This window comes from Ambystoma mexicanum, chromosome 6q (genome assembly GCF_040938575.1).
Source record: "Ambystoma mexicanum isolate Mex_15411 chromosome 6q, UKY_AmexF1_1, whole genome shotgun sequence".
In the NCBI taxonomy this organism is placed as follows: Eukaryota; Metazoa; Chordata; class Amphibia; order Caudata; family Ambystomatidae; genus Ambystoma; species Ambystoma mexicanum.
The window spans coordinates 445,195,380-445,222,399 of NC_090937.1; the positions used below are offsets into that span (position 1 = coordinate 445,195,380).

Consider the following 27,020-nt stretch of genomic DNA (forward strand, 5'->3'; position numbering starts at 1 on the left):
TTCCTTCTTGCTGCCAGCTGCTGAATATCTGTCACCGTGCACCAATATATATGACTTTGCCACTCAGCAACATTTTATGATCTGGTTTCTTGTTTTTGTTTTGGCTATGAGGTGGCTCTGGAAGCAATGCATTTTATGAGCTGAAACTATTTCCAGGGGAAATGGAGATAGGAGGGAGAAGGTGTGTGTGGCGGGTACACAGCCTGTGGGTGTGATATGCTATTTTACCCACCCATAGACTGCCCATGGCCATTCCCACCAACTACCTTTCCCTCGGTGCTCACTTGAATCTAGCTCTGTGCTTTCTGAGAAGCTGCATGAATGGTAATAGCTTAACTGCCGCTATAAACCAGCTCCTAATGTAATAAATCTGTCTTAAACAAGTGTGTCTTCAGGCACTTGATGTGTAAGCAATATGTGTCCCCTTGCATCTGTTCCTTCTGCTGAATTCCAGTTTTAAAACAATTATTGGCAAAGGCAACAGTTTTGGCTTTTTTACAGGCTCATATAGGCTCGTACATGTCAACCTGAAACTGCCAAACATGGAAAAGAAACAGGAAACAGGTCTTCTCGTGCTATGCCTTTGCCTACTGGAACAATATTATGGTGACATTCTGGACTCCGCCAACGCTCTTGCAGTTCTGGAAGGAACTCAAACTCTTACTCTTCAATGCATGTCGAGGTGCCCCTTGCGTTCCCACATCACAACATAACCCTATAGCCGGAACACCCTGCGACACATACTGCAACCCCCTTACCTCATATGTTAACCTCAATTACACATACAGCGCATCATTTGTTGCACTTTATAAAACCCAAATACATACAAATTCAGGTAGACATTAACAGGCAATGCAAGAATATGCCCAGTTAGCAGCACTATTTCCCAGCTTTTGCCATCTTGTGGCCAAGTTATCATCTCTGGAAAATGTGGATCCGATGACTACAAAAAAGGCCAAAATGTTGGCTTTGCCAATTCTGGTTTCATCAGCGGCTGAGCCAGTTCTTTCTGACCTGATGACTTATACAAAGCAGTCTCAGCAGATGGGCTCCGATAGCCTCGGTTGCCCGATTATCTAGGCTCGAATTTGTTTCCTAAATTACCAGGTTTAAATTCGAGCAGCCTGTCTTTACACACCTTTAAGGTACTGCAGCTCATCATACTGAAAAGTTGTGTTACTGTGACAGGAAGAAAAGGAAGAAAGTGCAAATATGACACTGACACAGTCAAATAAGTATGAGCTGCGACTTAAAAAAGGTCTCTGTGTAAGGCAATTGGTTAGCGATTCCGCTAATAATGCGCTGAGAATTAAAACGGAGACGTCATCCAGTGAACTAGGCACTCCATTGGTTCTGTGAACTTTGAAGTCCTCTGAACATCAACCTTAAACACGGTATACATTCTGTTTACAACAGATGACCTCTGAATACAAAACTATAAAAATGCATTGTTTTTTATTATTTTTTAACAGTGTTCTAGGATCCCAACATCTGTGGTAATTAATATGAAGGTTAAAAGTTAAAATTAACATTTGTTGAAAGAGAAAAAACCACAGTGTCTGCTTTCCCACCACTGTCAATCATGTGATGTTTCGTAATACTTTCGTTTCCTGTTACCATAAATGTAATGTGTTGCCTTTCCCGTGCATTTAATTTGGTGCAATTTTATTTAAGTCACAGAACAATTTGAGAGAAATATTAATCACTTACAAGTAACAATATTTCGCACAATAGTATCATGGTTTTACAATCCCAATCTTGACAATTTTTTCGACAAATTGTCTGTTACACAAAGAAAGAAATTACATCATGGTATTTTAATGAAGATGATACAAAGACATATTTTACAAACCAGATCGATACAGAAATAACACACATGCTAACGAGTGTGGAAGAAAAAAAACAAGTACTCTAAAAATGTGAGTGCACCCTGCTCATTAAAAAGACTAATGCCCAGAAATCCTATTATGACACAGGAAGGACAGGATTATTATGGATTTGCGAGGCTGTTTTTCCAACAGATTGCATGCTGGGGATGTGCTGCACATATCGTCAATCGGAGCCTGTGATTAAATACCACATTTGTATTCCAATGATTCAAGAAACCCCACTTACTGGAGGAAGATAGAAACAGCAAGGAAGTCCGCAGGCAACTGCAAGGTTAGAGCCATGCTTAGGGAACCTTTGCTGACGAATACATTATTGGGGCCCACAACTCTCAGAAGACATCTGTCCTTCAGTTACTTGATGCTTAAAGTGTTAAGGATTTCTTTTAATTATTCGAAATCTAAAACGTAATGGCATGATTTACACTAAATGTACCAAAACATTAATGTCGTGTATTTGTAGTATACTTACCTGTATAGTGAATGCGTGAGAAGCTTAGGTCACAGAGATTTTAAAATCAACATTGCAGTTATAATACTTTGTATCATATTTCAGAAAAATAAATAGGAGATATTGGAAGAGAAATAATAAAGTATGAATGTAGTTCATCAGGAGACAAAAAAGTTAGCAAAAAATGTCTGCCTCTGTGTATCCAGTACTATTGATCTCCTATTTGAAGGCATGATCGAACATTACATTTTGAATTCATTCAGACTCAGCAAGAGGCAAAATCAGAAACTCGAGATGTTGGCAGCTCTTTGTATTACCTGCGAATGAGTCTCATTTTCCTGCAGTTGCGTCTTCAGAGACTCATATTGTGCATTTAGCTGTTCCAGTGTGATTTTGAAAGTGTCTCTGCATTTTGATAACATGATCTTATCTTCCTGGAGTTTCTGAAGAGTTGAAAAAGCAAAAACGCATTTAAAATCATATCTATAAGTAAGGAGAAGATAGGAAAAATATGATGGCAATCTTAAAACATGTCCAAATTTATAGTGGAAGCATTAGAATGACAAAAACACATTCCCCCTAACCATCTGTGAGGAGATCGACCATCCGCACGGGGGAGCACGCTCGCCTGAGCTTTTTTGATTTTTTTAATAATAAAAATGAATGATGGGTGACCAACCTACAAGAAATGTGTGCGGCCATTCAGCACCCATTTCATCTGCTTCCCGCACAAAACGCATAGTCACGTGTACTCTGGGAAGACACAGCCTACAGGTGCCGTCTTCCCCTGTCAATTCAGCTGGGGACAGCCACAGGTAAATCAACGCATTCAAAGAAGGGGGAAGGCACACCTTCCTCCAGCCATGAGCAGACTAATTTAAAAATCAAAGGCGCCATGTATCTGCTTTCCCTTTGTCTAATCCGGCTGGTGGCAGTGCATACTAACGAGATAATTGATGCAAGCCTGCTGAGGGGGCTTGGTTGCCGGATAAACAACAGGAAGCAGGACTAACACCCCTTAGGTATGCAATGTGTCAACTTGAAGCTAGTTCCCACCTCTCTGTAGAAGGCAGTGAATGGCCTGTCTGGGTCCTACAGCTACCGCAGATGTCCCTGCAGAGCAGACCCCTTTCAGAGGGAAGAAGTATGTGATTTGGGGGAGACAAGAAGTCTGCTCTCGCCCCATATTTCAAGGAAAACCTGCGCTTTTAATCAAGAGTCACAGAGGGCTCAGTTAACCAGAGAGACACTTTGATCTACAACCGACAGGAGGATGGGTGGGACTTAGGTATGTGTTGTCACCCCTTGTCTGTCCTGACCTCCTGCATAAGAGAAGATTGTTGGTGGGGACCCAGGATTGGTCCATTAAGGTAGGCTTAGCCTGCACCAATCACTGGTGCCCATTTGGCTTTCAAAGAGGGCTGAACCCCTCACTTAGCAGATAATCCGATGACTTTGAAAGGAGTAAGAAGGACTCATTTGGATCTGGGCTGAAGGTACAGTCTTCCGCCAGTGAAGGAAGGCCAGGAGTTCCAAGAGGGAAGCAAGATCTCTCCCCTAAACATCTCCCATGGAACAGAGGGAGATACCAAACTCAGAGGATCCGTCCAGCAGCTCCAGAACCGGTACCCATCCAGCACACAGTGTGCCCTGCATAGGTTCTGCCAGCAAGCTTCCTAGGTGGGAAGTGCCGGAGAGTCTTTGGACAAAAGACAAGACCGTTGCCTGGAACCACTCTCCTGAGCTTTGGCCCAACTGCCTTGAAAGGATACAAGCCCTGCAAAGAAGCTAGGAGGAGTGTCACACAAGCATCATCCAGCGTCCATCTTTTAAGGACACTTTCGAGACATTCGAGTCCTCAAAACGCATCTGCCTGCATCGCCGACTGTTGTCACACCGCAGTCACTAGAGCCGTCCGAGACGTCTCGACCAGCATTCCAGATCCGCCAACCAGCACAGAGACATCGATTCGTGGCCCCCAGCCACCACATTGGATAGCCTGAAGATGTCCATCCACCCTCGCTTGTCGAACTTCCTGGCGCCTGGTACCCCCGCAGCTGTCTCCTGCTACTAACTCTGTCTCAAGGGCTGTCAAGCGCCCTCAAACCGCCTCAACCCTGTCAAGCACCAAGAACTTCTTCAGCACCAGGTATATTGTGGTTCTGCCCCCTGGTCCTTCTCCAAAGGCCCCTAGAGACAGTTACGACCCTCTGCTCCTTTGATGCTGGAACCGAATAACCTTGAACAGTAAGACTGATAACTTTACCGACTACCCTCCTGTCAGTATCCAGAGTGCCTCCCTTTTCCTTGTGAAAATGTCTGTTATCTGTATTCCTTTACAGGGTGGGTTGTATTTTGTAGTGTGCTAGAACTGTCTGTTGTAGTAATAATAAAGTAGATATTTGTATACAACTTTGACTGGAGAGTCCCTTTTATCATTGGGTAATAATTGTATTTTTTCTGTGTTGCATCTAACCAATGACCCCCAACCTGGCAGAGATAAGCCTGCCATTCCATCCATGTTACCAAAAATTGGACAAGGTCGTCTTATAATTCACTTGTATTCCAATCTGTTCGGATCCTTTCTGGTGTACTAGAGGAGTGGGGTTGATTGATGGTTTAGAAACCAATATTCCTCCCTGGACCACTGGTGCCCCGGAAGTTGATTAGTCAAATTGGTGGCAGGGGGTCGGATCGGTTGGAGCCTTGCACACAGTTTAGTCACCCAACGATAAACATACTGTTGCAGGCAAAGTTTAGTCACTGCTAGGTATTGTAATAGTCATGGAGCTTGACATGGAGACTATAAAAGGCGTGGCCAAGGATGTCCTGCGCGTCTCATGTCAAGCGAGGGGACTTCGCCAAAGAACTAAGGTTAATAAACCTGAGTTGCTGACCAGCCTCCAAGCTTGGGTAGAAGCAAGGGCAGTTGGGGAGAAGATCACAGGGGATGGGCTAGGCCCTGTGTACCCGAACGGACAAGACCTTCCGGAAGGGGTAAATGACGAGGACAAGCGCATGAGCAGGGTTTCTCGGCAATCATCCCGCCGGGGGAAAGTGTAGTTTCTCAACACTCAAGAGTGTCAGTGAGGACAGGGGCTAGTGTGGCATCCCGCAGGTCCCAGGACTCAGCACAGTCTCTAAGTGGCCCAGTACCTGTTCTGGCTGTTAATGAGGTAGTGGCTAGAAAGCTCCTGCTCGAAGAGAGGAGACTAGCACTAGAGGAACAGTGGGACAATGTCACCACAGAGCCCGACAGGGCCACCATACAGCTGCACAAGCTGGCGCTTGAAGAGAAGAAAGAGGCCAACAGGTCCGCCTTTAGCGAGAACAGCAGTAGTGGCTCAAATCAGAGTGTCTAGGATAAGCCCTGACGGCACATCCCAAAGACTTAGTACAGGCTTATGAAGTGGGGAAGGATATTCTTGACTGGTTTAAAGCGCTCGAGCTGGCTTTCCAGCTGCAGGAGGTGGATGAGGTACTGTGGGGTGCAGATCTGATGAATCGCTTACCGACACCAGGGACTGGTGCAATTATTCAATTAACTCCTTTGGAAAGGCCGTTTATGAGAGCATAAAGGCAGCCCTACTCAGGAAGTTCTGTAAAACCCCAGAACAGTATCTCAAGAGCTTCAGAGAGCTCGGAAAGAAAAATGGGCAGACATTTGAAGCGTTCACACACTTGTTGTTGAAATATCTGAGTGGGTGGGTGGGTGACTGATAACAAAGTTGATACATTTAAAGGGATGTACAATTTCATTGCATGTGAGCATGTGTTGACAAATTGTGAGGCTGACCTACACCAGCATCTAGTGGACACGACTATCACAGACCCCAGGGAGCTTGCAAAGGCTGCTGACAGGTTTTGAGTACTCAAGTCCAGAAAAAGGCTCAGGCGAGCACACCAAAAATGGAAGAGAAATCGACGGGCAGAAAAGTAAACAAGGATGGGAAGGACAAAGGTCCAACCCAATCCTGTTGAAAGTCAGGTCCCCAAAAAAATGAAGGGAAACCCCCAAACTCTAGTTCAGCTGTGCACACTGAAAAGAAGAGTGCAGGCACCCCTAACACTGGGACACCTGCGTTCTCACCACTCAAAGGTTGTTTTGCGTGTAGGAGCTGGGCTATAGGAAAGGGGATACTGCTTGCAAGGGCTTACCCAAGGGCTTACCCAAGCAAGCCATAGTGAATGTTGCACTTATGGAAGAGGCCATCATTAGTGTGGACCCTCTGAGAGGAGATGTTCCCACTAGGCCAGGGAGTGGCCAAATGTGGATTGGTTACACTGAGTGGGAACGGTACCAGATCTCCAAAAGAGACCCCAGTTCCCAATAATACTCAACTCTATCTAGAGCATGTGTACATCAATGTCCGAGACCGCAGCTAGCGTCACCACTGTCACCCGGCAATGGGTACACCCTAGTCCAGTTCCACAGAATACTGAGTCGCCTACTCCTGCGGGAGAGGGGCTAGTAGCCACGGAGGACCCTACTTTGGTAGCAGAGGACCCGTGACTTCAGAGTTGCGTGGCACCGTGCAGGAATATGAGAATCGAGGACCAGGTGGGCACATATCTGAAGGGTCTCCCCAAGCTGGATGAATTTGCATCTGCTGGGGGCCCAGATCAGACTGACTTCTACACAGTCCAGAGTGTCCCACTCTGGCGGGTCTGCGGAAGCAGGCGGAGGAGCAGGCTAAGGGCAAGGCCCCTGGACTGTTCAAAGTGTACTGGGAGGATGGACTCCTGTACAATGAGCCAATGGATTCTGAGGGTGAGGACACCAGAAGGTTGGTGGTTCCCCAATGCCACCAAATTCCTTTAGCGGGTCACATGGGAGTGACTAAGACATCAGACCGGTTGTCGGTGTACTTTTCCTGCCTGCAGTTCGGCGTAAAGGTTAAGGAATTTGTCGGGTCCTGCCCGACATGTCAAGCTTCTGGCAGGTCAGGTGGTGCCATAAAGGCCCCCTTAATTCCACTACCTGCGGTTGGGCGGTCTTTCGAGAGAATAGGCATGGATATTGTGGGTCCTTTGGATCCTCAAACCAGCTCAGGGAACCGATATATCTTGGTGGTGGTAGACCACGCCACAAGATACACTGAGGCTGTCCCTCTGAGGAGCATCAAAGCCCCCGTGGTTGCGAAGGCTCTGATTGGGATATTCTCCCATGTTGGATTCCCCAAGGAAGTCGGTTCTGACAGGGGATCAAACTTCGTATCAGCATATATGAAGGCTATGTGGGAAGAGTGTGGCGTCACCTAGCGGTTCTCTACATGCTTGCATCCACAAACCAATGGGCTTGTTGAGCAGTTCAACAAGACCCTAAAGGTGTGGCTTGGAAGAGCACCTGAGGAGAAAATGGGATATTCTCCTGCCATGCCTTCTGTTCGCCTACAGGAAGGTGCCACAGAGCGGAGTAGGGTTTAGCCCCTTTGAGCTTCTGTTTGGACACCCTGTACCAGGTCCCCTCAGTCTAGTGAAGGAGGGATGGGAAAGCAAACCCTCATCCCCATCATGAGATGTGCTGGACTATGTACTCGGCCTTCGGTCTAGAAAGGCAAGGTACATGGAACAGTCAACAAAGAATCTAAAGGCCAGTCAGGAGCTGATGAAGCAGAAGGCCACAGTGAAAGTCTATTATCCAGGCCAGTGGTAGTGGATTATGGAGCTTGTCAAACCCAGTGCCCTTCAGGACAAATGGACTGGGCCTTACTGTATGTTGGAAAAGGTCAGTGAGGTGAATTATCTCATTGACGTGACAGGACCTAAACAGATGTGCAGGGTCTTTCACTTCAACCGGCTAAATCCCCATTATAGCTGGGATGACTTGGTCATGGCATTAGTGACTGATGGAGACTGAGGATGAGACCGATCCCGTCTCAGACCTCCTGCACACTGAAGCCACAGATGGGTCAGTTGAGGGTGTCAACCTTGGAACGGACCTGTCAGAACAGCAACTGACAGATTGTCGTCGTTTACTGGGACTGTTTGCGGTCTGTTTTCGCTGACTCCTGGTCGCGCAGATTGGTGCAGCACCCATGATGTGGACACTGGAGACCGTATGCCGGTGAAGAGTGAGATTTACAGGATGTCCAATAAGGTCAGGGACACCATCAAGGAGAAAGTTTCAAACATGTTGTCCCTAGTAGTAATAGAGCCATCCCACAGCCCCTGGGTTAGCCCAGTGGTACTGGTCCCTAAAAAGATCAGTAATGGGAAAACTGAAGTTCACTTTTGTGTGGACTACAGGGGGCTCAATTCTGTCACGAAGACAGATGCTCGCCCCATTCCTCGGGCATGTGAGCTCATTGATAAGCTCGGGGCTGCCAAGTACATGAGTACTTTTTACCACACAGCAGGTAATTGGCAGGTTAGCTCGACAGATGGCCCGAAAGAGAGGTTGGCATTCTCAATCCTGGAAGGACATTATCAGTTCACTGTGATGCACTTCGGATTGAAGAATGCCCCTGCCACTTTTCAGATGGTTAACCAGGTTTTGTCTGGACTGGAAAACTTCAGTGTCGCCTATCTAGACGACATTGCTATGTTCAGCCACACCTGCTAGGATCATGTATCCCACCTGAAACAAGTGCTTCAGGTGCTGCAGAATGGTCGGTGGAGGTAAGAAACTACCTCTCGAAGCAAAGGTACAGGCTCTGAAGGATTGGGACATACCCCACCACACAGACGCAGGTGAGAGCCTTTCTAGGTCTCACTGGGTAATACTGGTCATTCATCAGAGGGTATAGGACCATTGCCATGCCCCTCAATGATGTAACATCCAAGAAGATTCCAAAGAAGGTAACTTGGACCCCCGCCTGTCAAACCTCCTTTCAGGATTTTAAGGCTGGATTGTACAGGGCCCCAGTTCTGAAAGTGCAAGACTACAGTCGGGAATTGATTATCCAGACAGCCGCCTGTGATTTTTGGATTGAAGCAGTGTTAGCGCAGCTGAACTCTGAAGGGGTAGAGCAACCCGTCGCCTACATTAGCAGGCGGTTGACAAAAAAGGAAAGGAACTGGGCTGTCGTAGAAAAAAAGGCGCATGCGGTGGTCATGTGGGCCATAAAGAAGCTGAAACCCTAGATCTTTGGGTCTCACTTTACGATCCAGACGGACCACAGGCCTCTGCGATGGTTAATGGCCATGTAAAGGGAGAACCCTAAGCTTTTGCGGTGGGCCATATCCAAACAGGGATATGGACATCCAGCACAAGTCAGGCTCCCAGCATGGAAATGCAGATGGCCTCAGCCGGTACTTTCGCCTTGATGAGGAACCAGCCCCTCAGCAGGATGGTGGTACACATGTTGAGGCTGTGGGGCATGTGAGGAATTCGACCATCTGCACGGGGAGAGCGTGCTCGCCTGGGCTTTTTAGATTTTTTAAAATGAAAATGAATGATGGGAGGTCAACCTCTGAGAAATCACGCCATCCCAAAAACATTCTGAGTTGCATGCAAACACCACAGAATACAGAATCTATAATATTACTTTAAACTTCTATCCGTCCCACCAAGAAAAGTCTCCACTGACATCCTCTTACACCTAGGTTTATGGGCCAACAACTAACAACTAAGCACTTTATTGTATAGTATGTAGAGATGCCCAAAATCTGACCTACAGGTTCACTTCACTGTCTAAAAATGTCAAAATAAAAAGGGAACGGGAAAGGTTAGGCATGGTAAAGTGCAGACTAATAACCCTGCCCAGGCATGGCCCTAAGCATTGTACAGCTGCCATGTAACAAATTTTGGGAAAAAAGAATCCCCAAAAACCATGAAGGAAACTAGGGTCCACAAGCAGCATGACCCGTAAAGTTCCTACAATCCCAAGATTCTACCTCGAGGGAGATGAGTAGGGGCATTGATTCTCATGCCCCTGCTGGTAAATGGATCAACCCTGGAGATAAAAAGATAGAACCATCACATCTTTCCTAAAAAACCCTTCTTCCAGAAGCAAAGAATTCCCTGTAGGCGGGATGGCCATGACACCATTCCATAAAGTCCAACCTTACCTCTTGGTTTATGTTTCATTTCTAAAACTTCTAAAGGGACCGATAACCTTAAAGCATCATTACATTACCGCACTGCACAAGTCTTACAGTGTTTGCATTTGTGGGTGTAGGAAAGGGCAACTTTATTTTGTATACTTTAAGTAAACACTGAGGAACTGCACTCTAGGGTCTGAGCCAACATACGCATTAAGGGACTGATTCTGATGTAGTTGCAAAACAAGAAAAGTGTCATTCTGTGGGAGAACAATACTTTTCTTATTTGTGCGTTATTCTGATGAATGGCAGGATGAGAATACTGCACCACTTTAATGAAGGATGTGGCATCTATATTTTAGTTTGGGCTATTAGGTGGTGCTAAAACGCCACCTATAAGTCAAAACTATTGTATTAGAGTACAGCTAGGAAGAAATTACATATGATGAGGGATACAAAGCATGTAGGTGTTGTTTGGTTATTTATCCTATTTACCCACGCATTGACTCAGTGACAATGCTAATCCCTATGGTCATTCCCACCCAGTTCCTTCCCCTTTCTGCCCAAAACACCTCCTCAGCGGAACTCTTTGAGCTAACTTTATCAAGCCTTTCCATCAACCTTTGCACTCAAAGTGCCTGCCAGTGTTTTTTCAAAGTAGTCTTCTGAGAGTTAATGTAATGTTAAGCCCATCACGGAGTGAAGGGCGTCTCGCATTACTGTTTTCGCTGTTTGGGCTGGTGGCTGGAACCTGCGCCTGTGTTCTTTTCCACAGACAGTGCAATCAGCTATACCAATTTTCTGACAGCCACGCCGCTGCCTTGGTCAGCGTTTTAACTGGCGGCTTACTTATCTGGTACACCGTGAACGAACCAGAAAGCAAAACTTTCCGGCATATGAGCAGGATGCAGGAGGCGGGACCACTGACTCGCCAGAAACTATTACTACAACAACAACGTGGGCTGGCAAACATGATTACGAACTTTGACTCTGACAACGAACCAGCCACGAATACTGCAACAGAGGTGCATAACCAAGGTGAGTGCGAAGCTGATTGCATGTCACCAAAAAATTCAAATTTTATTGACCATCCCTCATTATCCTCCTCCCCAGTAAGCTGCCCCGTCGGTCTGCTCTTGTTTCTTGATGAACCTCGTCCAGTAAATCTTGACGCTTCAAACCTGAATCAAAGCGTGCTGGGCTTGCCTGCTGCAAGTTCCAAAGAAAGTGTTAATTACACAGATCCCAATTTGCAGCATCAGCCCACATTCATATCATCCCCAGACCTGACAAAAAAGCAGTTATCTACTCCACAACTACCTGTTGATGTGAACATTGCGATCTCTGACCACAAACTACTTGAAGCAAGCCACATCGCTGATGCCATAGTTGTTTTTCCAAATAGTGAAAGCAAATGTGACATGCATCCATCCGCACGGCCAATGAAACGCGACCAGCTAATAAAATAGCTCAATATGGAAACATTGAGTTGACTAAAGCTAATCACAACCAACATAACCAGGTGCCCTGTCAGCTTAATCTGGTGAAGGACCTAGATGGACTCAAGAGTGCGAACATTCAAAGTGGTAATGATCTTATTGATCAACTCTCTGCCCTAAAAGCATGTGTATGCGAACCGACGGAGAATCTTCAAACTGTGGTTATTGATGATGAGCCTGATGCTACGAACTCTGACCCACATTCAATTAGCAGCCATTAAGACTCTAACTAAGGGTATGTCTGCTCTTACGAAGTGCAGCAGCTTGAGAGAAGGGCTCCATAGCAGTTTCAAACCTGTTGCTGCTAATTCTTCCAAATCAAAGGTCACCAAAAAGATGTTACGCTTTCATTTTGCAGATGCAGCCATGAAGGAGGCTCGCTTTGCTGAACGCTTGAAAGCTGATTTTATGCAAATCAGACAGTCCATAAAAAGTCCTAGTGTATCAGCATCAAAGTACAGAGAGCACGAATGACCAGGAATGATTTACCATAGCCCTCTCCCAAGATCTTCTGTTGTTGGAAATCACAAGAGCTGTGAACTGCTGGTGAATGAAAGTGACATCCCGCCATGTGATATGACAAGCACTCCAAGTAATGGATCCACAATAAGTCACCCAAAAAATTCAGGAACATTTCCAAAACCCTCTGTCATAACGGAGAAAATGCCTCTAGCCAAAACCGACATGCAAAGCCTAAACAAAGAGTGGCCAGAAACTTCAATCTTAGGCCTCAAGTCATCAGAAGATACCGCCATTAAAGAGGCTGAAGATACTAATCATCACCTGTCAGTGACAGCCGGATTGCAAATTTACAATAATATCATGGCAGCAACTTCATCTGCTTTGATACCATTCATGAAGTTGTATGAAACTTTGCATGAAGATTTGACTAAACAAAACGCTCTTCTAGCAGTGGTGAACACGATGATTTCAACTGATGAAGCCTTTGCTGAACAGACCTCACGTAGGCTGGATAGCGAAGCTCAGAAGTCGACCAAATGGGAAAACAGACTGAGCGACTTGGCCTATAATGAAACTCGCCAAAAAACAGAACTCATTAATGCAGTACTAGAATGTGGGCAATGGATACGCCAGCAGACCTCGCAAGACCGCCCCCGTACAGAATCGAGCGGCAATACCTGTGACTCCACTGCTGATCTAAGTTCTTCAGTAGAGAGTAAGCAACCCAGCGCTTCCCAAACTGATCCAAGTCCAAATGTGATCAGTCCAAACGCACATTGATCTGACGTGCAGCCATCTCAACCGTCTGCAGGCAACCTCGCAATGCATTTTCCATGTGCAACTGCTCAATTGGATGCTACAATTGCAGTTTCCAAAATTCTGCATTCCAACTTAAACTTGCGGTCTACTGATGTCTTAACTCCTGCACCCCAGATGGCGTCTCATTCGGCAAGTGCTGCACAAATCGAAGTGCCCATGAATGGAGTAGACAAGTCCTCAGTTCCGCTCATTCCTCCAGCTACCCTAGACGGGACGAAGGTAGTTTCCTTTGGAATCTTTAATGATGCAAAATAAAAATTGTCCAGAAAGTGAAGCTTCAACATCCAAAAAACCTAAATAACTGGGAAAAAGAAAGATGGCCAAATAAAGAAAGTAGGTGGTCTTTCTAAATCAAATTCATCAAAAAAAGTTCATCAGGAATTTGACCACCCCTCCCCCAGTATTGATGTTTAAGCGACCAGTGAGAAAGACTTCTACAACTCAGAAAGCAGGAAACTCCATTCAAATTCATAAGAATGAGACGGCCTCTAAGGCCCCGACAGGCAAGCGACCTCGTTTAGACTCTGAAGATACAAAGTAAGGATGAATACCTTCGCTCTCCAAGGTGCAAAACTACATCGTGAATTTGGGAAATTTACAATGATGCAAGTAATCTTGTTCCATCGCCAAAAAGTGATGGCAGCTATCAGTTTTGGCGGGGAGGCTAGTTTCAATATCGAGTCTAAAACTTGGGATAAATTAGAGGCACAATTTTGGCGTAAAGTCTTAAGGTTGCCTAAATTTGTCTCTATAGCTGCTTTGGACTGCATCCCTAAGTGCAACAATACTATGGGAATATTTCTCCCTTTACAGAAAATGGATACTACCGGGATCCAATGCACATTATAACATTTTGAAAGAATCCTCTTCGAGTCCACAACATGGCTTGCTTCAAATCTGGTCCAAAGCTGTGCTTGAAAATCTTGATCATGTCAGGGCATCGATAGATCTTTTGTGCCATAATCCTTGCGCAGTAAAATAGAAAGTGAACAATCATGATTGGAGTAATACCATAGTTAAACAGTCGCTGAAATCAAGTTTATTTCAAAAACATGACATGCGTGCAGCAAATCAAGTCCCAAAATTCCTTCAATTTTTTCCATCAAGATACCATCGTGATATGTTCCTGCGAATGAGGCTCAATGTATTACCAACTAAAGAAATGTTATTCCTCAGACATGATACCAATACCTCTGACAACATCTGTCGTTTCTGCGACAAAAGCGTGGAATCGCTTCGACATTTAGTCGTAGAATGTCCACGACTAACTATGGAACCAACCACTGCATTGGGGCGATTTGTCCCATACCATACTGACAGTGAAGAATGGTGGAATTCTTTAATTGCTGGTAGAAACTATATGCTGATCTGTGCTACAATTAATTACTTGGACAAATTGATAGGAGCCGAAAGAACGAGCTAAGCACAGTATTGCAAATAAAACGAAGAAAAGGGGGAAAGAAAAGGAAAACATTTTTTTTTAAAAGATACGGAATGATGACAATGTTTTGAAGCAACAAGAGATACTTTTCTTTCTTCGTTTGTATAAAAGTTTTGTATGAAACTACATTCAAACAAAAGAAAAATGTAATTGGGCTGTAAACACTCTATTTGTGTAATAAAAATGTCTTAACTAGGTCTGCCTTCAGCCACTCGATTTATAAGAACTATGGGTGTCCTTCACTGAAGTCCTGTTGAAAACAAGCATTGTCAAAGCCAACAGTTTTGGCTTGTATTTAAATATTAGGCATTGCCACGAACTGCTTTTATATGCCCAGGTACTCGCACCATTTTGCAGCTGCTGCCATCAATAGCCAGTTAATACCACCAGGGCAGTGCTGCTGCCTATTAATAATGGCCACCCTCCTTTGTAATTGAATAAATCACACACAAATTCCAAGCATCCAGTTCTGGCAGAATATAGTCAGAGCAGAATACTTCATCCCATACCCGCCCACCACCTCGGCCCGGGTGCCAATTCTGGGGCTCAGATCGCTCACAACTGCCAGCCGCTCGAACTTGCGTTCCAATTCGTATCATGTCCTCCATAAGACAGTGGACAATCCACTTTTGACTACTGTTAACTAGTTCTACATCTTATAAAAGTGTTGCTGGAACTTGGAAAGATTTTCGTAAATTATTAAAATTGCGCAGCTGTAACATTTCCCAAAGAGGTGCTTTGATCCATGTACAGCTGATATCTCAGCATTGCTAGCTTTGCCGTGGTTTTGCAGGCCCAAATACACATCTCACCACCACTCCTTCCACCGACCTCAGTCGTGGTGTAATAATTTGGCAGGGAGCTGGTCGGATTCCCACATTACTTTTTATTACATCTCAGAATCAGCAGCTAGGTCTTTTATGCCTAGGAGCATTTGAGGCAGTGTAATCAAGTAGTAGCAATAATAATGATAATAATTTGTCATTTATACAGCATCTTTATATAAAATTATTGTTACCCAACTGAAGTTGGTACTCTTTTAAAGACCTCGGAAGTGTTAAAGGCTCAGTTTGCCTTGCCGGGATTTGGACCTGAGATCTGTAGGACACACACATACTTTGACAGCAAGTGCTCAACCCGCGGTGCTATCTTACTGGTTACACTAATGTTAAAGGCACTTGTACCGCGCAACGGCACCAACAGAATTGGTCCCCAGGCGCTCAGGCGTATCTGCAAACAAGAGGGAGGGGAGGGTTAGTCAGGTAAAAAGGGAATAGGAAAGTGAGATAAGTGGTGTGCTGTTGGCAGCTTCAGTTTGGTTTTCACTGTGCGCTGAGCATGGGTGTGAATATTGGATTGATGCAAGTTTTTATTGGCCCTACGGGTCTCCCATGTGTTTTTAAGCCTAAGTCGGTCGATATTAGAAAACTTTCCTATGGACCTTACCCGAGTTTTCGTCCATTAAACACACGCGAAAACAGGCAGTAGGGCGCCGCCATTTTGTGATAATCTTATCACTTGCCGCATCGCCCTGTGTGAACTGCTTTTGCGGCACTAAATCATATGCCCCGCCCCTGAGCCTGTCATCAGCAGACACGTACCGCCCATTTCACAACGCCAAAGCACGTCTCGTGTCAACATTCGTTGCGCTTCAGCTAATGACGTGTCGCCATGGAAATGGCAGGACGTCTCTTTACTCAATAAGTATAAACAGACCGTTTGACAACACACAGCAGCAGATTTTCGATTCCATTCCTCTCTCTGTGTTACTTTGAGTATTCTGTGACTCGTTTCTGTGCTCTGGTCAGCTACCTTCGCCGCATGTAGTCCGTGTGAACACCTGTACCGTTGCAATAAATTATTTTAATTTGATTACCACACAATGGCTACAATAATGCCCTACATGTACGAGCCCGAGTATACCGAGGAGGAACTACTGGAAAGGGAAACATGCGAAAATGATGGGGCTTCCGACGGCAGTTGGCAGGATGAATCAACGGATGAAGACACTGGACCTAGTCGCATGGACGGTGTTTCCACCTGGTGCACATGCAATCGGTGCAAACTAATGCCAACCGAGAACGAGAACGGCTCCTGCTGTGAAAACTCGGGATGCGTGGCCTACATTTCAGAAGGCGAGCCACGGCCGCAATGCATCACCGAGCTGCCAGACTTCAGGGCAGCCTGCCTTACACGGTCCGTGTTGAGGATAATGATGGTGCTTATGCACGACTGTTCATCCTTGTAATCCGAGTAACGAGTAAGTATACTCTGGTTGTGATGCCGCTACTATTTCATGGTCGTCTCCTATATTCAAAATGCCATCTACATTTCGGTTTATAGTGATATAATCGAAAACAAAAAGGTTGAAAGTCAAAAGGTCGAAAAAAAAAGTCACATTTTTGTTTAGGACGTTTTTTTTCGAAATGGGGGGGTTCCCCCATTAACCCCCCTTTTTAAAAAAAATGTTTGTGTTTTACCCATTTATTTTTATTCCCGGACCCCAAAATAAATATATAATTAAAAAAAAGAGGAATTCGACTTTTTTTTTCGACATTTATTTTTCAATATTTTTGTCTTTCGACCTTTTTTTGTGATATTTTGACTGCACACCCTATATTTCATTGTAACGCATGAAAGTCGTTCAATAGTGTGCAGTGTCTAGATAGCATTTATCCGAGCCGAATGCAGTTAGTTACAAGAATTGTCATTGACAACAAAGGTTTAATAAACTTATCTTGGTCATTTAAAAACAGTTTGTATCATTCTTTTTCACTGGTGGTACAGGCTGGTGGCCTATCGTTCCTTTACATGGTGGCTTCACGGGAGGCTTGGACACCGCGTTCGAAGAGTAATACCCGCCTGTGCCGTTGCTGCCATAAGACACTTTCCCCAGGGACAGCGGTGAGTACAGGGGATTTTCCCTCGCAGTGCTGCAACCTGACCTGTACAATGTGTAAAGTTTTGTATTTTTGTGCCATCAAAATAAGAAACAAAATAAAACACCACATATATTTTAACAACGGTTGTTTTTCGATTTTTTAAATGAATCAAGTGGGTCTCCATTCAAGAGTCTTCCTGTGCCTTGCCTGCACGGCCACCGGCCCATCCACCCCACCCCCCTATCAAAGGCGGTTCGCACCCAGGGATGGGGGGCTGTCAGGTGCGCAAACGGCCAAGGTGCCAAAAACCATGTACACTTCAAAAGGTATCCCACGCCCAGGGGCCATCGCTCACATGGCCTCCTCAGACCCTGTGTCTCCAGGCAGGCCTCCCCTGACGCTGACTGCCCCCCCTGCAATCCACATAAGTGTGTCTCCATTCAGAAGTCTTCCTGTGTCTTATCTGCACGCCCCAGGCCCATCCATCCCACCCCCCCCTCTATCAAAGGCGGTTCGCACCCGGGGATGCGCGCTGCCATGGGGGGCTGTCAGGGGCGCAAACGGCCAAGGTGCCAAACACCATGTACACTTCAAAAGGTATCCCATGCCCAGGGGCCATCGCTCACATGGCCTCCTCAGACCCTGTGTCTCCAGGCAGGCCTCCCCTAACGCTGGCCGCCCCCCTGCAATCCACATAAGTGTGTCTCCATTCAGCAGTCTTCCTGTGCCTTATCTGCACGCCCCACGCCCATCCATCCCACCCCCCCTCTATCAAAGGCGGTTCGCACCCGGGGATGCGCGCTGCCATGGGGGGCTGTCAGGGGCGCAAACGGCCAAGGTGCCAAACCCCATGTACACTTCAAAAGGTATCCCACGCCCAGGGGCCATCGCTCACATGGCCTCCTCAGACTCTGTGTCTCCGGCCAGGATCCCCCCTCACGCTGGCCGCCCCCCCGGCAAACCACATAATACCACGACATATACACGTCATTCATTCACAAACACACCCCTGTTTCTAATACTTTTTAAACCACTTGATATGTCTCATGAGAACATCTTTGTGGTTTGCAAGTCAACTCCTGAACGTGCTACCTGAGAACCACTGAGATCGATGCTAATCTGCTCGTCGTCGTGCTATCTGTGAACTTCTGTGAGCGCTTAGAGCAAACTCGTCAGTGTGCTAGCTGTGGCCATCTACTTGTTCTCCTGTTTGTTGGTCAAGGTAAGGCCATGTATCACAGTGATATTTCGGTAATGTTTTAATTTCTATCTATTTGCGAGTAGAGTACTCAAAAGTGCTATATTCATTGGTCTCATTGCTATTGACTTGAGTTTCAATTGTTATGCTAGCAATAGATCTATTTATTTTCATCTGTGTAAATTGTCATCGAATTGCATCCTTCGCGGGTCGTGTCTATAATGTAAGCATGTTTCCTTCTCGTGCAAGACAGTACATCCAAGGGACGAGTCACATGTTCAGAGTTTAGGTCCATCATTTTTTAATTTGTGAAAGTAATGCAAATACTAAGCCGCACTTGATGAACTTGTATAGTTTCGGCGACCAAAACAAACCTTGCATTGAACATGGTATGGTTCATTTACTTTTTTATGACATTTTTATTCATCAAGGTTTTATAATAATCTTGATATTTACTTTTCAGAATGTTCAACAATGCCTGCCTGTTCGATTAGCAGTTGCCCTTCGAAGACCCATGACAAATCTGAAGGCACTGCAATGCATGTATTCCCTAAAACTGTTGATCGAATAAGAGAATGGGTCAGACATTGCGGATATCCACTGGATGAGCTTGAAAGTAGAGTCCAACAAGTCTTTGAGGATAAGAGGGGTGATTGATACCGCATCTGCAGCCGGCACTTTTCCTCGAACATGTACGGCACATCTTGGGTAACAAAGAAGAATAAACGGTGAACAACACGAAAATTGCTCGCAAACGCTATTCCAACTCTATTCGTCCACATTCCGCCACTGGTGAGTCAAGTGTCTGGATTTAGCCAAATGGATTAATTGATATTTTAGGTTTTGTGTCCCTTGTAATACTTTCGATATTGATATGAGTGTATAGCTTTTTGAATAATGACATTTATCAATAAATTATTTTTCAATTTTATAACCCCCAAAGGAAATCTATTTATGGGCACAGAGAACTGTGCTATATTGCGCATTTTCAATAGGATTATTCTCCAGTATTCTGTCGGCTTACATGGCAATTTTTAATATTGGCATTTCATTACCAAACAATAATTTACCTTTACAACTGCTTGACTATCCACTGAATCTGAAGCAAGAACATTCTACATCCGTGACGTGCCCGCAGTTATCAACCACTTCTAGCGCGTATCAGGTAATCTTACTTAGCTATTCCGCTACAGACTTGTTTTATGCATGTCAAGTAATAGTTTTTATGTGTCGTGTAATTATTTTACTGAATGTTTGGTTAGTGCTTTCCAATTGATATACACCTTAGTTGTCGTCCCCTGGTGTTTGTTTTCAGTTATAATTAGTGTTATACATACTAATGCAAGTACTGTCTTTCAGGGAGATGCTGAAGCGTCCACCACATTGACAACATCCATAGATATTCTTCAGCAGCACGAGGTATGGATACTGACAGCTCCATCAAAATAGATCATCAGCGCTGGAAAACTTGTCGTTTGATTGTTCTACACAACGTTTCATTCGTGGTTAGCCATTGATATGTACCTGTGCGGTCGACCCCAAGTGTGTGTTATGTTTTCAATATTGTAATCCTTACTAATGCAAGTACTATGTTTCAGGCAGTAGATGGAGCCTCAACCCCTGCACTTGATGCGGAGCCTGACATTCAAGTAATTCCAGGGGAAGTGGAAGCGGGACCATGCGTATATGAATCGGCGCAACAGCTTTCGTAAGTGCGCACTACATTTACAACATCCATAGATATTCTTCAGCAGCACGAGGTATGGATACTGACAGCTCCATCGAGCGTGATCATATAACGTGATTTCATTTGCTATACTTTCTTCCTTATGAACGCAAGTACTGTGTTTCAGGGAGACGACGGCGCTTCCTCTACAATCACAACATCCCTTGTAGATGATGCAGATGTTAAGAAATCAGAGAAATAAGTCGATTAAATCGGATCATATTTAGATATCGATTGATTCTTTTAGACAATGCATCATTTGTGGTTATCTCTTTATATATACCTGTGCCGTCGACACCAAGTGTGTGTTATGTTTACAATATTGAAAACCATACTAATGCAAGTACTGTGTTTCAGGGAGTTGCTGAGGCGCCCTCTCCAATAAAATCATTCATGGCAGTCTATGCGGAGCCAGAGGTATGGATACTGACAGTTCCATCGAACTAGATCATCAGAGCTCGAATACTAGTCGTTTGATTGTTCTACACAATGTTTAATTTGTGTTTAGCTATTGAGATGTACCTGTGTGGTCGTTCTCACGTGTGTTTTATGTTTTCAATATTGTGATACATAGTAATGAAAGTACTATGTTTCAGGGAGTCGATGGAGCGTCATTCCGTGCTGTCTATGCGGATCCAGAAAATATAGTCGTTGCAGCGCAAGAGGAAGGGAAGACATGCGGAAACTAATCGGAGCAACAGCGTGCAGATGTTGAAGTTCTTTGCAAAGAAAAGAAACAAAAATAAGGTTGGTTATAAACAGGTCATATTTTTAGAAATCGTTTTGTGCTAGGGACTATATTATGTTTTTTTTCTGTCAATTGTATTATACTTTATCTTATGTTTAAACTAAACATCCCTTTTCCAATCTGTCCTCTAGTTACCCGTGAGTGTACGAACTATACATTCACAGACAGTGAAGCAAATGAGAGATGTTGCTTGCCAGACCATTTAGACTATGGAGGAACTATTAATTCAGGAGCGGCGTGTTCAGACTCGAGATGCTCATGTCCAATGGCCAGAACATGAATTGAATGTGTCAGGAGAATCCAGTGAAGTTTTATTGGACCATTGCTACAGTGCGACTACACCACCACAAGAAGATGATACTGGATGTATTGAAGATAGCTCTGAAGTAGTCGCAGATCAATTCACACAATCTACACCAGCAAAAGCTGTCGACATTGTTGTGTTCTCCCATCAATGTTCAAGTAACACATGTTGAAATGACAGAGGGCCTCATCACGACTTGGGCGGTAACGGTAACGCTATTAGCGCGGGCGGTATTAGCCCTACCGCCAAACTCCCCGGCGCTAATAGCGCCGGATCACGAGTTTGGCGGTAATGTAAGTCCCCATTCCCCACTGAGCCCATTCGGGAATGCCCCATTCCCCATTGGGCTCAATGGGGAATCTTCGTGCTAATACCGCCGGCGGATTTCCCGCCGGCGGTAATAGCGCGAATTTTCGTTGGATTTCCCCCCAGCTCAGAGCTGGGGCGAAATTCGCCGAAGCCCTGATTCGGCGGACCCTTAAATCCGGCGGTAATAGCGCTACCGCTGGATTTAAGGGTTACCGCCGAAGTCGTGATGAGGCCCAGAACTATTCACCGACGCATCAGAACCTGATATCAGCGATATTAGTTTCAATTCTGGTGATATGTCCGCAACGATGCAGTCCGAAACAACTGTGATGCAGGATGACAGTCTAATGAAAGAGGGCAAATACATAGTATTCGACAGGTGTTTGATGGATATTATAAGTATGCTGAAATTTTGGCATTCTGTTAGAGGGGAAGTATGTGGGAAGCCATTGATTCATGTGACTCGTCAAACACAAGGCAGTAACGTCAAAATACATGCCGCCTGTACATTGCATCATACGTTCTGATGGTCTGCACAACCCATGCTGGGGAAACTGCCAGCAGGCAATCTACTGTGTGCAGCTGCCTCACTTTTTAGTGGGTCCAGTTTTAGACAGATATAGTCTTTCTTTCAGTTTGTGGGACTCCATTTCATTTCTAAAACGCAGTACTACAAATTCCAACATGATTATCTATTTCCGGCCATTAGTGATGCTTGGAAAATTGTACAATTGTCTCTAGAAAGTACATTCGAAGGCAAACGATTCAGGCTAGCCCGCGATGGACAGTGCGACAGCCCTGGATTTTCGCCCAAGTACTGCACCTACCACTTTCAGGACATGGATAGTAAGAAAATTGTGAGTTCAGTGGTCGTGCAGGTGTCCCAATGTAAATCCTCAGTGGCCATGGAGAAACTAGGATTTATAAAATCATTGGAATATCTACAATCGAGGGGAATGCACATCGACCTCATAACCACGGACAGACACGTTTCAATAGCTAAGACAATGAGAGAGCAGTTCCCACATATTTAACATCAATATGATGTATGGCATCTTGCTAAATCAATCAATAAGAAAATCTCGGCTGCAGGGAAAAAAAAAGGTTTGGAAAGTATTTCACAGTGGTCCCTGTCTATCAGCAACCATCTTTGGTGGAGCTCCAAAACTTGTGATGGGTCAGTGGAAATCCTACTTGAAAAATGGCGGTCACTGATGCACCACTGTACCAACGTTCACCGCTGGACAGAAAACCAACATTTCCACCAATGTGAACATGGCCCTTTCTCCCCAGAGGAGGCACGGAAGAAGAAGTGGTTGATTCCATCTTCACCTACACACAAAGCCATTGAGAAGATTGTTTTTGATAAAACTATATCAAGAGATTTGAGGGGACTGACAGAATTCTGTCACACAGGAAGTTTGGAGGTGTTCCACAATATGTGCCTAAAGTACAGGCCAAAGCAATTGCATTTCGGCATACAGGGCATGAAACATAGGACTCTACTAGCGGTCTTGGCCCATAACGAGAATGTGTGCCGTGAACAATCTAGGACTATGGGAAATGTAGGGATGCTTTGCTACACTACGGCCTTTGCAAAAAGAAATAAGAAATGGGTGGTGAAAGCAGTATATGAGGAAATGGGGTTCGACTTTGTTAAAGGCCTTATTGTTAATATACTAGAGAAGCACAGACATTAAATTTTGAGCGATTCTGTGCAGAGCACTGATGCATTGCCACCAAACATTGCCACTGTGCCATGTCCACCCAAAGCAGAGCTTGTTGAGAAGTACACATCCCGGTTTAAATCATTGTAATCTGATTGTCTTTTTGAAAAAAATGTTATTGTACAGTGTATATACAAAGTATGCTAACCATAATCCCTCCCTTCACCATCCTGGGTGGCGAACAACCTGGGTGTCATCTTTGACTTCTCTCTCTATTCATCTCATATCGCTGACCTTGTCAATATGTGTATGTATACATTTTTGTTGCTGTAACTAAGCTTTGCAATCTCATGTAAATGCTGCGCACTGTTAACTGAGGGGAGGCTTGTGCATTGCAAATAATAAAACAAACAAACAATAAATCTCACTTTCAACTCAACTCCTCGGGTACTTTATACTTTTACTGACCTTCCCCCAAAAAGTCAATGGGCCTCATTACACGGTAGGCGGTAAGGGTTTACCGGTACCGGTAAGGGCACCGGTACCAGTAAACCCTTACCGCCTTACTACGAGTTCCCTTTGCGGGACCCGACCTTAACGGCTGGTTTTACCAGCCGTTAAAGTAGGGTGCTGCAAGGGACCTTGGTGCTAATTACGGTACCGCAATTTGCGGTACCGTAATTAGCGCCTTTTCCATTCCCATTATGCCCTATGGGGGCAAAAATGGGAATGGGGAAGTGCCTTGGTGAATGGGGAATTACCGCCCCCGCTCACCTTGGAGAAGGGCGGTAATTCCGCCATCCACCAAGGCGGACACGGTAAAATACCGGCGGCAACCATGGCGCTAATAGCGCCATGGTTACCGCCTACCGTGTAATGAGGCCCAATGTCTCCATAGTTATGGTTCTCTAGGGCTGCAAAGCTCGCAGACAACAAGGACAAAATTGGGCGCCTTAGAACGCGCCAAGCGAGGCGATGCTGATGGGAGAGAAGCCAGTTTGCATTAGCACATTGAGGCCTAGTAGAAAGATGGAGTTGAAAATTCCAAGTTTTCACAGATGGCTTTACACGGGATATTGCAAAGTAAGAATGTATGCTCATGCAGATTGAAGGTCAGCGGCTTTGATTTTTCAAGCTTCTAATGTTTTTTGACCTTGAGAGACAGGGACCATGCCGAAAGGACTTCATTTGAAGGAGGGGTGCAATAACGTAAGAGACGATAAGGCTGAAAATTCTGAAACTACACTGAGTTTCATGTTAGTTCAGTATATGAAAAATAGTTGCCACAAACAGAGTGCAATTTACGGACTGCATTACCCAGACAATGGAAATGGCAAATATAATGTAAGTAACTCTTTAGACGATTTTATACCGGAATATAATAACAATAGCGTTCAGTTAAAGACAGGTTAAGTTGTACTTGCTCGTTCTGTGTGATATATTACAATGAGGAGCAAGTAAAACATTTGTGGGATTGTCTTTCTACCGGGCACATGGGCATGCATTTGTCCATTCGACATGCATGTAGACAAATAGCCGTTTCTCAGTGGTTCAACGTTAATAAATCATTACTTTGTGTGTTAACCTCGATTTCTTTCGTCAGTTTTTGCATTGCTTTTAGAGCCGAACATACTCCATTGCACTATCCTCGCAAGCAAATAGTTTCACCTCGACCCTAATAAATAAAATGAATAATAGTAATAAAGATCGGCTGGCGAGACTAATTTCAATTTTTATGTTTTCAAAACGGGTACATCCTACCGTACTGCGACTGCCACCTATTCCAGACCCCGGCCGATGGTTTCTTCAATCGCCAGCTGCAGCTTCTTGTAAACAACTACTCTACATTGACTATCTTATGGGACGATCACCAAGGGCCCATGTGCCCTTACGCAGTACTAGCGGCTAGAAGCAACATATCAACCTTTACGGTGGCCTAGTGCCTAGTTGATGGAAGAGCCTTGCGATTCACTGTGCGACCAAAGTGCTTCTTTTAACGAAAACCAACACCCTGTGTACCATAAAGGAACAGCACGTGACTCACGATAAACTTTAGAGGATTTGCGGATCGAGAGCAAAGAAAAAAAATTCCATTCGGATTTAATATGCCAATTGCTGAATATTCTCTAAACATTTAATGTCAAATAAATGTACTTTACCAAATGTACCGTATTGCTGTTTGATTTTAAAGTACAGTTTCATATTCCGAGTTGTGGCGCGCTGTGTTGTGAGTTGATCTGTTTTGGTTTCCGGGTTCTATGTGAAGTCGCGTAGAAGACCACTGGGTGCGTTTGCCTACGCAGCACAGTAACGTCACGGAGAGAGGTGGGGAATATGAATGTTCGGGCTCAGGGTCAGGCTCAGGGACGGGGGATATGATTTAGTGCCGCAAAAGCAGGTCACACAGGGCGATGCGGCAAGTGATAAGATTATCACAAAATGGCGGCGCCCTACTGCCTGTTTTTGCGTGTTTAATGGACGAAAACTCGGGTAAGGTCCATAGGAAATTTTTCTTATATCGACCGACTTAGGCTTAAAAACACATGGCCGACCCGCAGGGCCAATATAAAATTCTGACCGAACTATTCCTTAAGTGTGCACAGATTTTAGCTTTGGGTTAGTGGGTTATATGTCTTAGTCGTTATAATTCTTATTCTGTGTATCCGGTTGTCCTATGGGTAGGTATATTCTTTCACTTTTTCTTTCCTGTCCGTCTAATTGTTACGAGTGATGGCGTGGCACGTTACCAGCTGTGTTATTTCGAACTTGGTGTACTAGGTAGGGGCGTGCATTGTCACCCCACTATGGTATTGGTGTTGTACTTTAACAATCACCCACTCCGTTCCTATCCATTCCTGTCAATGGTCCATTTAAGCCTGGGTGTACTTTGTAGGCCCAGGTGTTACTGCTATATCATCATTACCCTTCCGTCCCAATCTCTCTGTTATGGTTCTTTCTTTACGGTGGTACGTTGATATGCCGTACATTGATCTTCCCTAACTTCTGTTTATGGGCGGTAGCTTAGGGGGATAGGGAGCATCAGTTTCTTCTCTCAGCATTGTTGCAGCTGTGTATATGCCCCAATAGGCATTCTTTCTATTTACGGGGTGAAGAGCCAGGATTTGAGGAGTTTTCTGAATAAGATGTGATCTCTTGTGTTACGTATGGTGTGGAATGAACATGGTCGAAGAGCCACTGAAATCATTTAAGATTATAGGACAAAATTAACAGGCTTAATGCCTGACCACCCAGTGCCATTTAAACAAATTGAAGGTGCCAAATTAAAAACCTTTCACCAATACAGAAAGCCAGAAGTCGAGGAAGGCACCAGAGAAAAGGCAATACCCTATGCCAAACGCCAGAACACTTCACCTTTCAGACATAAATGGGTTTACAACTCTGTTGTATTGAAACTCGCTCACAGCGACCATTGGCAGCACCTAGGGCATAACCAAATAAGCGCAAAGACATAGGGTGCTTATGAATATTAATGAAGATCTCATGATTGAGCACTTGGAACAGTCCATCCCAGGGGCCCCAAAGGATGTCCAAGGGGGTACCAGGCTCTATTAAATATAAGCAGATTGCTTTTAATAAAAATAATAAGCAGTAAACAGTCACTTTCATCATTATGTTAAAAAA

The 27,020-nt window shown here is 44.8% G+C and overlaps 1 protein-coding gene across 1 annotated transcript in view; it reads right to left on the minus strand.

The window, feature by feature from the left end:
• IFT74 (intraflagellar transport 74) overlaps positions 1-27,020 on the minus strand; it is a 1,698,810-nt gene that overhangs the window by 147,053 nt on the left and 1,524,737 nt on the right. The window contains exon 18 of the mRNA XM_069630923.1: positions 2,655-2,780. Within this exon, the coding sequence (XP_069487024.1) occupies positions 2,655-2,780 (126 nt within the window). The remainder of the gene's footprint in view (positions 1-2,654; positions 2,781-27,020) is intronic.